Here is a 19,169-nt window from a genome sequence, read left to right on the forward strand (position 1 = left end):
GCATATACATCCAGACATGTAAAACCACATCGGGCATAAACATCATCTATGAAGAGTAAATATAAACATGGTCCAAAAACCCAAACTGGGCAAGAGAAGGAATCACAACGATGATCAAGCAGCAAAAGATGTAATCAACTGTAACTGCTGCCAGAAAGGTCCTGGTCGATCTGTCAGTCCTGAGGCGAAGGCTGGTGCTCATGAGATGGAGAGCTGGAGTAAAATATGGTGGTCTGGCTCCTTTAATAAACACACATCATCTCCCTATGCTACTATGCTTGAACTCATAGCATCTCAGCATGTTCCTCTGCTCGAGTCTACCCCTGAGCAACTAGAAGCTCCATCACCTGAGTATGATCAGTGGCTCTCTGACTCTCAGCAGTCGTGAATCCAGTAGAGAGGGTAACAAGTCCAGTGGAGAGGGTGTCAAATCTAGTGGTGAGATTTTCTAATCCAGTCCTTATGTTTCTAACATCTCTCACAAGCTCCTCATATGAGCTAGTGGTGGGAGCCGGCGCTGCTGCTCATGAGATCGAGTCTGCTACTGCGTCCTGGCCACTTCTTTAGCTTCTGTCATGGCCTCATCAATCTCATCTGGTGTAACCCCACTAGGACCACCTCCACCAGGTATCGGGATTCTCATAAGAGAAAGGGTGGTGTGGTTGATTACAGGATCATGATTTTCAGAGAATGCATTTGTCGGGTTCATCTTATTACCTCTCAGGAGCTTAGTAATTTGGATCCCATAAGGAAGACCACCTTGTCCTCTCTTGACCACCTCATCCATATAACCCATCATAATGAACCCTAGGTTTAGCTTGATCTTTTCCATAATGCAATGGATTATGAGGGCTTCAAAGGGCTTCACTGCATCAAAATTTCCTGCCCTTGGAGTGATGTTGTAGGCTACAATCTTGTGAATGATTCGGGTTGTATGATTCATTAGACCCGCATTGATGTTAAGTTTGTCTTGAGGAGGAGGGACGGTTCCTAAAGTTTTATAAACATCCGTCCTTGAAATGTATTTGTTTATCTCATCCTTTTTCGAAAAGAAAATCCTTAACCCTTCATTCGGTACATCAAGCCAAGCACAGAAATCCTTCAATTTAATCCAAATTTGTCTCCTTAAAGATAGGTGTTCATAATTACTCCTCCATGAGAAATATCCAAATTGGCATAAAAATACCTAACTATGTCAGGATAAACCAACATGGTCTAAATGAGAAAGAAGGACCATCCTTGAAAATCAAAAAGTGGTAGGAGATTGAATCTATCAAAATCTTAAAAGATGACTTTTCTTCCAGAGATAACTATTCGATTCGCGAATACCTTGTAACGATCTTTGGCCTGCTTGTTGAAGAAGTGTTCGGTGGGGAACACCTCCTCTTCCGGTTCATTTCTAGCCCTTTTGCCCTTTTGTGCGATGGATTTCCTTAAGGATGACATTTTTAGAATCTAGGGTTTTGAGAAGAATTGAAAAACCAAGGTGAAAACAAGAGGGATTTGGAGGAGGATGAAGAGGATGGATGAAGACGATGAAAAACAGATAGAATATAAGAAATATATGAGAGAAATGGAAAGAGAGATGGAGAAAATGAATAATGGTATGATCTAATGGAGAAAAATGAAAAAGATGATGAGAGAATGAGAAATGAAGGAAGGGAAATGAAGAAATCTTACTCAAATCACCCTATCTTTGAAGATCTTGACCGAAAATCACTTAGGAACAAGGGGGAGAGACAGCCATAGGAGAAGAAATGAAAGGCGGAAGTTAGAAAACGATTCACAGACGCCCTTTAAAACACAGTTTTCGACCGTCGCGGTCGACCGAGCTATCGCGGTCGCCCGCCGCGACCCGCCTGACTCTTTTTATTTTTGCCTTCTTGACCATCCGCGGTCGACCTCCGAGGCTCGGTCGACCGCAACACCCCCGTTTCCATTTTCATGTATTTTTTAAAGGGATTTTGCGATCTAACCCATTTTCTCTTATTTTTCTTGTATTTATGGGATTCTAACGAACATGTAAAATTTTAAATTTCATACCGGCACGGTCTACCACCCCTAGGGCGGTCACCCGGCGAAGGCAATCTGTTCGAATAAAATTTCGATTCACAAACACTATTGCGGTCGACCGGCCTCATGGCGGTCTACCGGCCTCATGGCGGTCGACCGGCCTCATGGCGGTCGTCCTCCAAGACCAACCTGGAATGGTTCTGTTTAAACAGAACCATTTCCGAGGTCGCCCGGATCAACTCGGTCGACCGGCCCGATAAATTTTGAGATGTCCTGGAATTCCAGGTTCCATCCCGCGGTCGCCCGGAATATCATGGTCGACCGGCCCTGTGTGAAATTCCATTTTTAACTTCAAAATTCAGGGGCTTTGGGCCATGGTCTTTGGGCTTTAGTCCTAGGTTTTCAAACACATTTTTGGGTGTGTGTACGGTTTTCAAAGATATAAAAACTTAAGTATGTAAACCATTTGAACACCTTTTGAAAGTGCTTTTAACATAAAATTAAGAGGACTCCATATACATTCTAATAGTGTGTACCATTGAGTCTTCTTGGAATGTCTTTGCTCCTTTGCACTTCCTTGGACTTCTTCGGCTTGAGAGAACATCTTGAACTCTGTCTTGGCTCTTGTGACTTCCTCTAATCTTCAAATCATGTTGAAAGGTGCATGAGGAGTCACCATGTCATGTTCATCTTCAAGCTCCTTCTTAACACTTGTTGGGAACTTGTAAGATCTTCATGTTGAACTTCTTGACTTGAACATCTTCAAATGAGGATGCCTCCAATGTAGGTGCAAGCTCTTGGTTTCTTGCTTTCTTGATCCACAAGCTATGTATTGAGAAGAGTTGTGTAATGACGATTATGACATGAAAATCCTGTATATAACACAACACCTCAAGGCAACACATTAGTTCATAAATGCTAATCAATTTGAGTTTGCTAATCATCAAAACAAGAAGGTAAGGTGAATGATTAACCCATGGGAACCCTTGGGCTTATAAGTATCTGCAACTGAAATGATACACATAACAAAGGAATGACAAAATTAAACTGGGAAAGGCGAATAAAATAAAAAAACAAATTAAATCTCCAAAAGAGATGTAAATAAAACCTAGAGAAATTGATATAGAGGCCTTTCAAGTTCAGCTCGGATAGAGTTTTGGTGTAGCCCCATACTCTTATTGTGACAATATATATGATTGTAACTTCAGTTGTGATGATTACTACTGTTAAATTACTTGATTGTATATGTAATATCCTATACTGTTAAATTTAAAGTTTTCCTTCATTTTAACAGCTATTCCTAATCGAGCTCTAAATTTAGAACTAAAAAATAATGAACAACCCTAACTCAATCCAACTTCCAAAACCCAACCCACATCTACTAAATCAAGAAGCAGAACACTTCTTAATAAACACATCTAAATAATTGCAAGCACAAAGAAGAACAAAAGACCTACAAAGAGTCGCAGGCCTATTTACAAAAGCAGCTGAAATAACTTATTGAAAGACATATCAATTAATAGGAAAACAATAATCAGTGGAAAAGAAATAATAAGAATGAGTCCTGAACCCATCTCCATGTGAAATTAAACACAACTGATGTTCCTTGCTTATATTTTTCATGACATGGATGACAATCCCTAGAATAATTTATATGTCTTGATGAAGAACCAGATGTGCTAATAATTTTACATTGGGAAATGATAATTCCCCCTCTCTCTCTCTCTCTCTCTCTCTCTCTCTCTCTCTCTCCGTCTCTCTCTCTCTGTCTCTCTCTCTCTCTCTGTCTCTCTCTCTCTCCCTCCACACACCAGAAATCCAATGATCTATACTTTCAGGTTCTCCATCCATTGAGTATCTAATATTAAGCCCACTGAAGAACATAATTCTAAGATGATCCTGCAAAATTAACACAAAAATAAAGTATTTATCTAAAGAAAACAAAGCGAACTCTAAAATCATATTTTTTTTGGGATTGAAAATTGAATAAAAGCATGCAAATGTCTATAAAAATTTTACATCTAAAAATTATGCCACTGATCCCCAAAATTTAACCAAAATACTCCATCCCTGATAGACTCAATGCAACTCCAAATTTCTGGGACTGCCGTCCCAAATTACTAGATCCAATTAGGGAATACCAAATGAAAAAACTTCTACATTAAAGGATGCTAAACAGCTTCGATGAGGTTAATTAGGTCCTTTCCAAAATAATTTAAACAGAAATGGGTTTTTAAAATAATCATAGGATTAAATGGAAATGGTGCCAGCTGCTAAAACGGAAATATGATCTTTAATTCTATAATTACTCAAAGTCTAAAAGACGAATTTAGGTAGAATTGTTTTATTTTTCATTTTTAAATTCTCAATGCCACATTGGAAGTTATATATGCCACGTAGATTTGAGGGAGGAAGGGCAGGGCTGCCATGTCATCGTGAATAGTGAAAGTCATTTTCTATCTAAAAGAATCCGTGAGAAAAAATTGAATAAATAATAAACAGATGAGTTGAGCATCACCATGAGAGAGAATGAAAGTCGATTAAGAAAAAAAAACATATGAGTTGAGCAATGTCTAAGAGGTTTAAGTGGGCAATCATGGTAAGTTAATAAATATTATGAGAAGGTCTGAGCCATGTCCAATAGAAATTTGTAGATAAGGATCACATCATTGAGATCATAGAGTAGGAATGAGTTTACTTAGCAAAAAAAGAAAAGCATAAGTGGCTAATGGTGGAGAATAGCAAGTGCAACGACAAAATTCTTGTGTCGCGAATTGTGAATAATGACAGTTCCTCAAAAGTACGAACAAATTGAAGAAGTCATGCCCATGCCCTAAACTTCGAATTCCCTATCTTGGAAGAGCACTTGAAATAATTTGAATTGCATTTCCAAAGAAAAAGCATTCTTGATACAAAACTCAGAAGTACAGATTGTAAAATATAGAGACTAATTCTCATCGTAGTTAAAGAACATGATATAGATACCAAACAAATGCAATTAAATGACAAAAAATGAAGACCCAAAGATATTGAAATTAGATCATATGTTGTCTGGAAAATCAATTTCCAAACATAAAAAGTGACCAATTTAAAAGAAAGGAGTGTGGATATCATTTTACCTATCATTAATTCAGGTCATGAGTAAGAAATTGCCAAGTATAATAGAGGCAGAGTAGAAACCCAAATTAGAAGATGCAAGGAAAGAACTCCCTAAGTGGCTATATAATGATATTGAGAACATGATACCCATTATATCCACACCCAAGGCCATGTCACCTTTCGGTAGTATACTTAAACATGCCCAACCTAGAGAGCAATCTTATGTAGTTTTCTAAGAGAAATCAAAGTTGCTGAGAAGTGTTTGTAGAAGGTAATCTGAAGTATTTTCGAGATTTATGACATCAAGATTCACCCAAATCAAGAGTGTTAGAATTGTAAGAGCAGTCAGATAATGACCCAAACATCCTTATATCAATCCAATTCTCATCACCCAAACAAAGGAAAGGACTATAACAATCAATGAACAATACTAAAACAAGGCTATTTGTTGGAATTTGAATCAAGCAATGAGAAGTGTGAATAAAAAGTGCAGACATCATACCGTAAAACAGTGGTATTGCAATAATAAGACCTCCAACTCCCTAATACCAAAGAGAAGACATTGTGAAGAAAAATATGTCCAGTCAAGGCAATTTAATTCGAGTATGGAAAGATAGAAAGAACAGAAAAGTAAGATATCATGATAGATAAATAAAACAAAAGTGATGCCAAATATAAAGATATAGGATTATTGCTTACCAGAAAGAACATATTGTAGACACCCCCATTTTGCTATACTTTAAAAAGTAAAAGATTTTGTAGTTTGTCAAGTTTCGAGTCTATATTCCACCTAGGATTAAGCATCTGTGTATTTTAGGGTAGATTTTGCCTCGTTGAAAGAATTCTGAAGTTGATTCGTGATCCTAAAGGTTTCTAGGGTGTTCCAATGGTATCTAGAAGATGAAAATTCAAGTTTCCAACTAACTGAAAAAAACCTGTTATTTTTAGAATTTTTTGGGTTTCCCTTATTTTTGCCCATTTTTACACTACAGGGGTATTTTGGTCATTCCCGATGTGTCTCGTTTGACCCCCGAGTTATATTTGAGAAATCTTGAGTGATTTTACAAATTTTGAAAAAGCTGCTATTTTTAGAAACTCATGGGGCTTCCATATTTTCATCATCTTATGGATATTTTAATCATTTCTCATATACCCAAAACCATCTCGAGGGTACGGCTGATGGATTAGGAGTAATTTCGTAAGATGTGAAACCTGCTAAATTTATATCTCTCAAGATTTTCTCTTAGTCTTGCACTTCAGGGGTATTTAAGACATTTCCAACATATCATATTTGGTCCCCGAGTTGTGTCTGAGAAATCTTGAGCGATTCCATGAATTTTGAATAAGCTGCTATTTTTAGAATTTCTCAGGGTTTTTCCTAGTTTCACCAATTTCTGTACCTCGGGGGTAATCTGGTCATTTCCAATATGTTTCATTTGACCTCTAGGGTGTATCTAAAGAATCTTAGATAATTTCATGAATTTTGGAAAGCTTGCTAAATTTAGAGTTTCTCAGGAGTTTCGCTTGACTTGAAAATTTTATGTGTCAATGGCATTTTGGGTATTTTCAGGGGATACCAAATGATCCTGTTTAATATTGCTCATCGAAAGGACCCAATTTTAAAAGTTTCTATTTTTGTAGTTTGACCACAAAGACTTTCCATTTTTAATTTTTTCTTTTAGGGGTAAACCAATCTGAGGGTATTTTTGTCGCATTTGGATGTCTAACAGTCAAATAGGGGCATTTTGGTCCGAAAAGTTATTTTCCAAAAAAGATGGTCCGATCATGTGTGAGGGATGCACCATAAATGTCAAATGGGTTGGGTCCATATATAGAATGTTGAATTTAGAAAGATTTTATTGATTTTTTATGGAAAAACCCGAAACCCGTGTGAAATGGCCCATTGGGCTAAAGCTTGCGAAGATGGAGCTCATGTGGGTTCACCCATATAGGTCGACCACCATGGTGGGCACCCCACATGGCTGACCCACATGAGTTGAGCACCCAACCTTGATGATGTCACAATGGTGACATCATATTTGTTAAAATAAAAATAAAAAGAATAAAAAAAGAAAAGAAGGAAAGAAGGAAAAGATGAATGATTGCTTAAAAAGGTTTTCTTCCAAAGAAGCAATGTGGAATGAGAATAGTAGGTCTTGATTGACAAGAAATTAAGATTGGAATCAAATCCAATTTGGAAACAAGAAATAAAGAAAGCAAGAGGGGAAAATTGGAAACAAGCCAAAAATGGGAGCTCTCACATTGGAAACTACTACTTATAACCCTAGTTTTTTTGTATAAAAATCAAAGCAAATAATCCTAGGAAGGATCTAAAAAAAATCCAAATTCGTCATTTTTCTCTCTCCTCCCAAAAATAAAAAAAAAGAAGAGAAAAACTCTTCTCTCTTGAAGTGTGTTCATCTCTCTCAAAGGTTCTTCACAAAAGGGATTCTTGAATTGCCTTTTCTTCTTCAACAAATCACGCATCAAGGATCTTTGGGGTGTTCTTTGGGTCTTCTTCATCATATAAAAGGGTGCGACAAAGCGTATACCTCGGATCTATACACCCTAGAGACAAGGAGCGCGATCAACGGTAGGATCTTTATCTTCGTAATATCAAAAGTAGAAAAGCATGCTAGGGTTTTACTTTTGATAGATCAAATTAATGAATTTTTTCTTGAAATTCCAGTATGTTATAATATAGATTATAAGTTTTCACAATCCAAAATTTCACAAAAAATAATAATTTCCCTCCATTTAATAATGCTTTGGTTCCAATTTATCTATAACACGAGGTGCAAATGGAATTGGGTCCGATTCTTCAATGGTAGGAACCTGAGCTGTAACAAATGGCCATCACTCGCATTATTATCCACCGGAGCACTCAATATGAGAGGATCTTTTAGAACAGACTCCAAAAAATCGCGGGCTTTCAAGTATTCTTTGGCTTGTAATTGAAAAAGTCCTTCATGGTAAGTTTGAGAAAGATGAAATTCCTTAGTCCAGAAAGGTAAAACCAAAGAAACTTTTAGAAATACCAAGGATAATTAAGTTTGTTCAATTCACAACCTGCAACACTATTTCACATACATCCCATATAGCCATAGTAGGATACTGATGAAGAAGCTACACATATTCTAGTACTTTAGTTCCTACAAAGGTTCGTCCCACCTTCCTTGGTATCCTTCTAATTCAAAGGTATGCAAGGATGACACTTGTCACTATGGCTTGCATTTAAAGCATTCCAATCTAAAATGCAACTGACCAAGCGTCAGCTAGCTGAGCACACCCTGAATTAGCCTCAGTCAAATTCAAGCAGCTTCTAGTGGGTTTGGCAATAAGGTCCTTTGATAGCAACACCTTTAGACGGCCTAATCCACCACTTGATGAGGGAAAAAAATTCCAGAACCTTACAAACAGAGGGCTTAATAGATGGAACTAATCCAAGTAAATAGGAAGCACTAGTTTCGCTGAATCATGATCACAATGCTAAGTCCAAATGGAATAAAAGGAACAACAAACTTATGCATCACAAAAATTAATCCATCCACATAACTGATAATCTACCTTTAAAGATGAAACACAATTTTGGTTCCCCACAAATGCCAAAAACAGGTGTCAAGTAATTAATTCTATCTACTCAACTCATCTTCCAGTTTGCCTGAGACCCATTCAGAAATATCAAAACGAATCAACAAATTAGAAAAAAAAAATATATGCTGCAAAAAATACTAAGTTATAATTCCACCATATGCTTCAAAAATTCCTTATTCAACACATTCATTCACTCAAAATTCATATATTGCAGACTCTCACAATATCTTAATGCATGGTCAAACCATATCTATAATAAGGCATAAAATGAGAAAGGAATCCCTCATACCTCAAGGGACAAAAATAAAGAAAGAATATAAATCATTTTCTTACCTTAGAGGTTGAGATGATGGTAGTGGTGGAGGCAAGAGGTCGTGGTCGGATTTAATGGTCTCTTGAAATGGGCTTTGCTGAAATAGATTAAAGATGGGTTTTAAAGATTTGAGAAGTAGAGATGAGAAGAGGCTGATGATGCTTGGGTTCTCTTTCCCCTCACAGATCTGGGCAATGGAACGGCTGTTGGAGATGGAATCCTATGATGGAGAAAGTGGATTTTAATGGCGGCAAAGGGAAAAAATCCAAGTGGGTTTGATGAAAATCATGGATTCTAATAGTGGCTGAGAAGTGAGGTGATAGAAAGTGGCGATATTCGGATTCCAGCAAGCTTGCCGGAAGGGGATGGGGTTGGGTTTGATTGGAGAATTTCCAGAGGGTTTTTGGTCGTGGTGATGGTTAGATGGGGTTACCGGATTCCGATTGAAGGTTGATCGGAGAAGGTGGAGTAAACCTTAGTGATCATGTCAACGAGCTTTAAGGCATGTTTTGTAATGAGCATATGAGGATATTGAATCTTAAATTTAGTTGATGAAGGATGAAGATTGAAAAATTAGAAAGCTTCTTATTTTATGAACTTTATAAAACATCAATATTTTATCAATAGAAAACCCTATAGATGGAGTCAAGGTGCTTTTAGCCAAGTTTTGAGATAAGGATGAGATGGTATTAAATCTTAGATTTAGTTTATAATTAATGGAGATTGAAAAATAGAAAGTTTCTTATTTTATGAACTTTGGAAAACCTCAATCATTTAGAAATCAGAAACCCAAGTGATGATGTCAACGAGCATACAACCAAGTGACACTAATTGCATACAACCAAGTGGTTGGAAAAAATGCTAGCAAATGTGGAAGTTCTTAGGTATTATTGCTTAGATTGGGACTTTACTACCTATTGTGGACCCCGATCCGAGAGAGGCAGTGAGGGACGAGCCCCAGGCGTTAATCTCAGGATCATCCACGTGAATGGAGAGTTCTACCAAGGAACTCTCGAAGGAAGTACCCCTCACAGCATGAGTGGCGATACAAAGGTGAGATACCTCTCGATTCGGGGACTAGCCCAGATTCGAGGCGTACCTTAAACAAAGAAGAGTCGCCACCAAGGAAGTGGGCCAAGGATCCCATACTATGCTCTGTTGCAACGGATAACCAGAGATTATAAAAGAAAGGTTCGTGCCTGGTTACGAATTTGGAAGGTCTAAAGAGCACCTCGTCCGCCCAAGTGCAAGCACCTGGTCTCTTATGCCATTTATTATTGATTTTGAAGAGTTTTGGGCGAAAGTCATATGAAATAGGAACGAATATCTCCGAGAAGACGTCTATCTGATCATGCATGTCTCGAAGATGAAAAATAAGCGCACATAAAAAGAAATGAAAGAAGTGTCGCCTAAGAATAACTAGGTTATGAGTGTCATACCTAATTGGTGTTTGAGTTCTGGTGTGCAAACACATGCATGCTACAGCTAAAGGTATAGGATCTGTACATGAAAGTAAGAAAACACAGCAAAACACACAACACAATTCAATTCTATACTTGACTGGACAAAATGAGTCCTAACTCTAATGTGACCTGACTCGGACCAAGATGACCGTCCATCCCAGCTGCTCTACGTATCCCGGCCTCGGGAATAATCGGAGTCAACGTAGTTCGATGCCCTATTCTAAACTACTATGCCTAACCATCTAGAACCGCTATCCTAAACTCGATTCACTAGACTCGACTGATTTTTAAAGCTTTTTTGCACAATTACTTACGTTCAAGTGAATTGTAGTTTTTAGGACTCTCTATATGCCCTAACTAATGCAAGTTGATTAGCCTTAAGCTAATGCAGGTGGGCCCTACATCCTATGTGTAACTAGGCTGTGCAACCTAATGAAAACCATGGGCTGACTATATGCTTCCTAGTCTAGCCATCGGTTCAACTAAATGTCTAACCGATCGACTCGAGGCCTCCTAACTCTAGGGACACTCACACGACAGGACACACCATATCAACAAATCAGGACAGACTCCTAACTCTAAAACACCCTAAATGTCTAGGACAGAATCCTAACTCTAGGGGAAGATCCTTTTGAAAAAGGTTTTGAAGAATTTTTGTATTTTTGGAAAGTTTGAAATGTTTATTTTTAAAGGTTTGGCTGGACTTGGGATGTGGATCCCAAGCTGCACTACGTACCTCGTGGAAGAGGATCAAGCCAACGTAGTTCGGATATGATTTTCCTAACTACTCCTAAATTACTCAAGATTTTTGAGATTTTTTTTTGGTTTTTAGATATTTTTGAATTTTCAAGAGTTTTTTTACTCAAAAGAACAAAATCCTATCATCATAAGGGGAGGATAGACTCCTGATATCCCGCAAAGGTTGGACAACATCCTATGCTTTGCGGGGGGAAAAGACAGAATCACGACTCGGCAAAGGTTGGACAGCATCCTATACCTTGCAAGAGCGGATAAAAATCACATACTTGATGAGAGGTTGGATGGAATCCTAACCCCTATGATGATAGGACAGACTCCTGAAAGAAGGACTGATATTCTAGCTAAGGACAGACTCCTATACTAATAGAAAAAGATTGACTCCTAGTGCACAAACCTAAGAAGGGAGTGCTAACGAGACTAGGTTAGTCTCCTAAAAGAAATGGAGATAAAGAAGAGTGTTGTGTGACTAGGCAAGTCTCCTAACAGAGAGGACAACTATGACCAATGAGACAAAGCCCGTCTCCTATAGGATTTTGGTTTTTCTGCAATGATAGAGAGAAACCTAATGTCTAGGGGATACACATATAAAAGACTGGTCAAGTCTTTTTGAAAAGAAGAGGGGAGTGCTACTTGGACTGAGCAAGTCCCCTAATGATGGGCTTGGGCTAGCGCCTTCATCGCCCTTGCAATAAGAAGGGATATGATGACTAAGGGCTATCTAAAAGATTAGAAAAGTCTCTATAGAGAGAAGAAGAAAGAAGACAGGAGGTATTACCATGACAAGGTATGTCCTTCTAAATATGGGCTTGGGCTAGCGCCTTCATCGCCCTTATAATGAACAAGGATCTGACAGCATGCTCAATTTAACTAAGGATAGGGAATTAAATGTGATAAAATGGGAAGCAACTCTCAATCTACTTTTCCTTTAAAATGTTCAAAGATTCTAAGTAAAAAACTTTATTATTATTATTTTTATATTGCCTAGGTTAGAAGATATCTGAATAAAAATAAAATAACAAAAGTAATTTTACTTTGGAACATATCTGTATATCATTATAAAAACAAATTTAACCTTTCATCTTTTACCCAAACCAATCTATATAATCATCAGTAGTTAAACCCCTCGATTAGATAAATGATGACACTCAACAATATTACCACTTAAATTGGTATACTTATTTTTGTTACTATCAATCATAGCATTTGCATAACTTCTATATAAAGTAAATCATTGACTATGCGAGAGTACACAATCAAGAAAATATAACAGGCTACTCTGATCAACAGGTCAAAATCCACCCTTAACTCAAATCTACCATAATACTACAAAAATGAACCATGTATACACAATGCATAATCAGGTTAATATTATTTCTCATGAGCTGACTAAGAATAGACAATTCCGATAGTATATACCTTACAGCACAGTGGAGCTAGTGCCATTTCTCATGAACTAACTAAAGGGGAAACAGATAGATTACACGCATATATAATCCGATTAATATCATGTGATATGTGTCAATTGAAGAAAAAACTAAATGACAAGTATTCTTAAATCATTATCATGATTCTACTGAGAGAAAATAACTGAGAAACAAAAATGTTATAACTGACATGATCAGCATCATTCTGAGTTATTACATAAAACTTAGCTCAATGCTCTCAGCAATGCTATTATATTTTGGAAGAAGTACAATTATCTAAACTGAATTTATCTAGTAAGAAGCATATAAAAGTGAATCTATTTCATAAGTAAGTTGAAAGTAATGAAGTAAACCCATCCAACACTTATCAGCTCATCTAATTGATTGAGTATTTTATCATCCAAGTGGCATTAACTTCATTGAATAAATCCTGTACATATGAATTCAAGAATACGAACAAATTTTCCATAACTACCTTTCTTAACTAATGTTAATAATTTGGGATTTTAACTGACAAGCAAGCAAAATTCAGTTTTCTACCATACGAACACAGTAAAATAATAGAATAAAATAAATAAAAAATATGTTCAAAATAACAGACTGTTGACTCAGGTTATGGCAACTGGTTCAGATTAGATAATTTCAGGTCATATGACAACTAGTTTCAGGTTATATTCTAACTATAAACAATCCATACACATGAAAACAAAGCATGTATAAGAACCCTATAAATCACTTGGTGTAACAGACTGGCAAGGATAATGATCATTTCCCTTTATAAGTGTCTTAATCATAAAAAATAAAAAAAAATGATGATTCTTATTAAAAAAAAAACTTCCACATTACTAATATGGCCTGTGGATGAACAGGTAAGCGAGAGTATTAGATACCCCTATATTATAGTTTACTCAAAAATGAACATTTTCAAAAATCAAGGTAAGAAAAAAAAAAAAAAAAACTTGTCCAGACTAAAATTAGTATTATAAAGCCAAAGTAACAGGACTTCATCTATCTCTTTCTAAATTTATTGATAAACTACTCCAAATAATTCTGCAAACAAGGTTCTATCATTTAACACATTAAATAATTGCAATCAAAAACTCTTTTTGAACACACAAATGTCCAAGAGAAAAAACCCTTTTTCCTACTGTATGCAAGAAAATGATTCAATCTTGATTTAAAGCCAATTCAACAAATTAAGCTGTTGCATTTAGAACACTTTTTTTTTTTTAAATAAATAAAACTTCCATTTCAAATGTATAAACCACCAAATTATACAGAATTAACTATTTAGTTTGAAATTATTCAAACCTGTCTAATCATATACATTCAACAGTCTTCATGAGTCTACACAAAAGTATTAACTTGTTGAAATATGACTAACAAAAGATTTAATCCCATAAGTTTCCAACAATGTTTTCAGCTTAGCTCAAATTGTACTACTAGATGACCCTTCTAATAACCATAAGAATATAAATTGAAGCTAATAAGTTGTCAAATTGCTTGAGCAACTTCTACTCAATGTAAGTGCATCATGATTTAAAGACAGAGACTCTATTTTAGTCTAATCTTATCCCAAACATTTATACAAGGTCATACCCTAAGTTACAACAACGACAACTATCTAAAAGCTATATGATTAGCTTATAAGAACATGACTTTACAACCTATTAGCATATACATTTTTCTTTTAGAGGCAAATAAATGATCATAAACAAATTTTCACCATCCAATCAATATGAACTATCTACTGTCATCCACAACATATCCCTAAGAACAGAAATGACCATATTTGAGACCCGAACTTAATAAATCTTTAAAAGAAAAATTAAATCGAAGTAAATCTGGATTATCATCATTTCTCATACCCCTTCTTATATTTCAAATGATATATATATATATATATATATATATATATATATATATATATAGACACACACACACAAGACTACAAATCTAAAAAGAATTTATCAAGATCTTTAGAGAAAAATCATATTCAAAATATAGAATAGAACATAGAAACAAAGGCATATTAACTTCTGATCTATGTCATGAAAAATCACATAAAAAAAAATTTAATAAATATAAATAAAATAAAAATGAAAAGAAAACTGAGAACATACCTTACTTTGCTCGAATATCTTTTTACTCAAATTTTTCTTTGAATCCAGAGCTTACATCAGTTTCTTGTTTTCCAGATTACAAGGCCATGGAACAATGCATAACTTGCACAAAATATCTAAATTTGAGGCAGAAGATCTCAGGTTTACAATATAAGAGTAGATCGGATCTAAAAGATCATGGATCTAGGATTTAAAGCCTTGGATTAGGGTTTCTAAAAATGAAAAACGAAGAGATCAGGTATTGCAGTGGAAAATGAGAAGAAGTTAGGGTATGTGCGATGGAGATTTAAGGTTTGAGCTGTGACAAATGACAGTTATAGCTATAGATATAGCAAAGGGAAAAGAAGCTTGAAGGAAGAAGATCGGGAGGAATCTTGATCGGAGATTGCAGATCCGCTGAACTCCGGTGGATCTGGCCGGGGAAGATGATTGGAGAAGAAGAGGAACAAAGGTTAGGTTTTCGGATTCTAGATCTAAGGTCGAAATGTAGAGAAACCGATGGAGAAGAAGGAGACTGGAGAGTATGATCGGAGTCTCGTAGATGATCGACCGGAAAAACACCACCGGAGAAGAAGAAAAGAACGAATAAGGTTTCGAAATCTCAGATCTATACTCTCTCTGTCTCTCTCTCTCCGACGAGAATTTTTCTTTTTTTTTTCTTTTGTGAAAAAAGACCCAAATTCGTATTTATAGAGAATTTTGGGGGATTGATATCGACACTCAAAAAATGATGAGCGCGCGGAACTTTGATGGGCGCGCGAATTTTTGATGTACGCGCGAAATTACATGTCCTTTTCAGCTCAGGTTTGGCACCGTTCCAGGATAATTCACCCCCCTTCTGCATTTGCACTGCGGTTTCTCTCAGCTCGTTTGCTAGGCAAACGCGCTCGGAATTCGACGAAATTTTACAGGGACCTTGGTGGGACCCTAACCTTCCTTGGGAAGAAATTTGGGACCCTAATTGATTGATTTGGTTGGGTTTTGCTCGAACAAGAGAGATTTAGGGCACGGTCAAAATGGGGTGTCCACCTATTGACATGTTTTCTTTGAAAAATATGCCGGAATCTAATAAAGAGGATGCCTGGAGTACATTATTGGTACATAGTAGGAGATAAAGTTAATTATCCTCCTATGGTGAATATATTGTTTTATCTTATGCTGTAACTACATCTTAACCGTACCATTTTTAATTTTGATATATGTAGGAAAAGTTTGATGTTCCAAAAGATGGAAAAGATTGGGCGATAGCCAATTAAATGAAAAATGGAAGAACCACAAGTACGAACTAAGAAGAAAATACTTCAATGAAACAAGTGATGAAGTGATTTTTCCACCTCAGCCTAATAAGATTGTCGAGTCACAATAGATTAAGTTGTGGAAAATTGGAATAGTGATGAGTTCCAGGTATTTATATAGTTCTTAATTAACTATTGGAAGGGTGATTTTTTAATGCTATTGGAAGGGTGATCTTCCTAACTAATTATACTATGAACTCGATATTGCAGGCTCAAAGCACAACAAATGCTGCAAATCGCAATCTGTCTTGAACACCACATACCGGGGGATCTAAGGCATTCGCTATTATTACCGAGGAAATTGTAACTTTTAATTTGAATATTTGTTTTTTCTTGAATTTGCAATTGATTTTAATTAATAAATCTTAATTTTTCTTCTATGTTGATGATAGGAGGAAAAGACGAAGAACCCATTTGGGCGGGATGAATTATGGATCATGACCCGTACTCACAGTGATGGGACCTTTGTTGAAAATTCAAGAGATGCTATTGTATGTTTATAATATGCATACCAAACGGTTCACTTTTACTCCTCACTTGTTGATAAGATAGTCTTTAATAATTTACTTGCATTCTTATTGTAGGCAAAAATACGCAAGCTTCAGGAAACACAACCAATAGAGAGCTCGCAGTGTAGCCTGGCTTCCAAAGACGACATCCTCAGCAAAGCGTTGGGTCAAATAAACATGGCCGTGTTCGTTGTTTAGGGCCAGGCCCAACCCTATCTTCTCTATGGGGGAAAAACCCCCGTCGTGAGACAAGTAAGTCTATATGTGAGGTATTAGAAAAGGAATTAGCCGCAATGAAAGAGGAGATGAGGAAGATGAAAGACATATTCATCCAAAATATAAGTATTCATAGTTATATTATGGTTAATATTTGTTGGGAAGTGATATATCTGCCCCTTTTGATTACTTGGGACACCCAGTATATAGTTGTGTACCAATGATTGCAGAGGGGCAGATGTACTTCGTCAGACGGATTCAATGGGGTTAATTGCCACGTACACTGTCCCTGGTGTCCAAGTAATCAAAGGGGGCGGATATATCACTTACCTATTTGTTTATATATGAAGCACATATATATCTATTTATTTTATGTATATGACATACAAATGCTTGATTTTTTTTATTAATTAATGGTAGGGTATTATTGGAAGGGAACATAATTCACCAAATCAAGTGCACTCTTCTGTTGCAAGCCGCGTTGATCAGCCTAATCCTATGGGCAATCCTCTTATTACTCCTCATATCGCTCCTCCTACTCACGTTGCTCCCCTTTCTGCTCCTATTGATTCTACTATTCCCTATGTTCTTCAAAGGCCTCTTTTTGCTGCTGCTACTACTAATTCTCCAATTGCTCTTCCTACCAATCCTCATGTTCCTACTGCTCAGCATACTGCTCCTGTTGCCGCTAAGACTCCTCGTGCTTTACCTCGGACTATGGCTCATAATAACCAGGTATTTATATATTTTTATTGTGCAAGTTTAAGTACATGATAGTTCTTATTAGTGAATGAATAAAGTTCCTATGGGCACCACATTTATGAATTAATTGTTTTCAGATTCAGCATACCGCTCCTGCTGCTGCTAAGAATCCTCGTTCTTCACCTCAGACTAAGGCTCGTAATAACCAGGTATTTATATTTTTTTTTTATTGTGCAAGTTTAAGTACATGATAGTTCTTATGGGCACCATATTTATAATTTAATTGTTTTCAGATTCAGCATACCGCTCCTGTTGCTGCTAAGACTCCTCGTTCTTCACCTCAGACTAAGGCTCGTAATAACCAGGTATTTATATTTTTTTATTGTGCAAGTTTAAGTACAAATTAATTCTTATTAGTGAATGAATGAAGTTCTTATGGACATCATATTTATGATTTAATTATTTTCAGATTCAGCATACCGCTCATGTTGATGCTAAGACTCCTCGTGCTTCACCTCAGACTAAGGATGGTAATAACCAGGTATTTATATTTTTTTGTTGTGCAAGTCTAAGTATATGGTCATTCTTATTAGTGAATGAATGAAGCTTTATGGGCACCATATTTATGGCTTAATGGTTTTCAGATTCATGTATGTATTCCCTCTAAGTTGATGAATTTTGAAGGTGATGCTGTGACAAAAGGGTTCCTCAAAAGTGAAGATCCCAACCAAATTGTAAGGGGGAAAAATTGGGTGAGGGATCGTGCGAAGTAACGATCAACGGAGGTATATCCCGAAAAGCAAAGTTACCAAGACTGAATGAAAAAGTTTAAGTACATGTCGTCGGCGATGTCTTAGGAAGTAACGTTGTTTGGCCTCATGCATTTGTAAGTGTACAATTAGTTTTAAAAGGCAATTTAAATTCTTACAATGGGTTTACTTTATATGCATTTGTTCATTTATCATTAATTTATACATGGTATGTGTTTGTAGGTTAAATTGTTAAATCGCAAATGATATTGGGGATTGAGGAGATGATGAAAAGGAGATGAAGAGAGAAGATAAAGAATGTTAACCAATATAGTATTTTGTTTTGATATGGTTGGGAACAATGTAGCTACCATTTTGTTTTGATGTGGATGTGAACAATATAGGATTTTATTTTGATATGTGGTTCGGAACATTGTAGTATTTTGTTGATGGAACAAGTCCAAGATGTTAGCTATGGACGAATTGTGAATTCATAAATATTCTAAATTTAGATTACTTTTTTTATTTGTATATGTTGTGGGAAATGAGTGTTATAATAGGAATTTTGATAATATGTTTAGATGGTTTGTGGAAAGTACATGTATCACAGGTCAGAAGAAATGGTTATTTATAATGGAATTTAAAAAAAAAAATTGAAAAGTCTATCCCTACTGATTTTATTTTGTATTTTTGCAGGGAAACAACCTTTTATCTACGGCTGAGTTTAAAATTATTTTCGTTGAATTCAAAGGCAATGATTGCTTTGTGTTGTGGTATAAATCCAAATATATTTGAGTAAATTTCATCATGCATCAATGCAAAAGATATTTGGACTTCATTAGAAAATATTTTTGAGAAAAATGTTTATCTCTTTTCAAATGATAAAATTATTGGACAAAAAGAGACTTTA

The 19,169-nt window shown here is 36.1% G+C and overlaps 1 protein-coding gene across 1 annotated transcript in view; it reads left to right on the forward strand.

Moving 5' to 3' along the window:
- Positions 1-18,685, forward strand: part of LOC143880257 (uncharacterized) — a 34,580-nt gene extending 15,895 nt beyond the window's left edge. The window contains exons 2-10 of the mRNA XM_077383093.1: positions 15,994-16,192; positions 16,294-16,574; positions 16,668-16,844; positions 17,229-17,543; positions 17,648-17,719; positions 17,804-17,875; positions 17,980-18,051; positions 18,195-18,396; positions 18,503-18,685. Of these exons, the coding sequence (XP_077239208.1) occupies positions 17,307-17,543; positions 17,648-17,719; positions 17,804-17,875; positions 17,980-18,051; positions 18,195-18,206 (465 nt within the window). The 5' untranslated portion in view covers positions 15,994-16,192; positions 16,294-16,574; positions 16,668-16,844; positions 17,229-17,306 and the 3' untranslated portion in view covers positions 18,207-18,396; positions 18,503-18,685. The remainder of the gene's footprint in view (positions 1-15,993; positions 16,193-16,293; positions 16,575-16,667; positions 16,845-17,228; positions 17,544-17,647; positions 17,720-17,803; positions 17,876-17,979; positions 18,052-18,194; positions 18,397-18,502) is intronic.
- Positions 18,686-19,169: the final 484 nt, after the last annotated feature.

The sequence above is a fragment of the Tasmannia lanceolata genome, unplaced genomic scaffold (genome assembly GCF_043159265.1).
Source record: "Tasmannia lanceolata isolate RefF3 unplaced genomic scaffold, GAP_Taslan_0.1 ptg000006l, whole genome shotgun sequence".
NCBI lineage: Eukaryota > Viridiplantae > Streptophyta > Magnoliopsida > Canellales > Winteraceae > Tasmannia > Tasmannia lanceolata.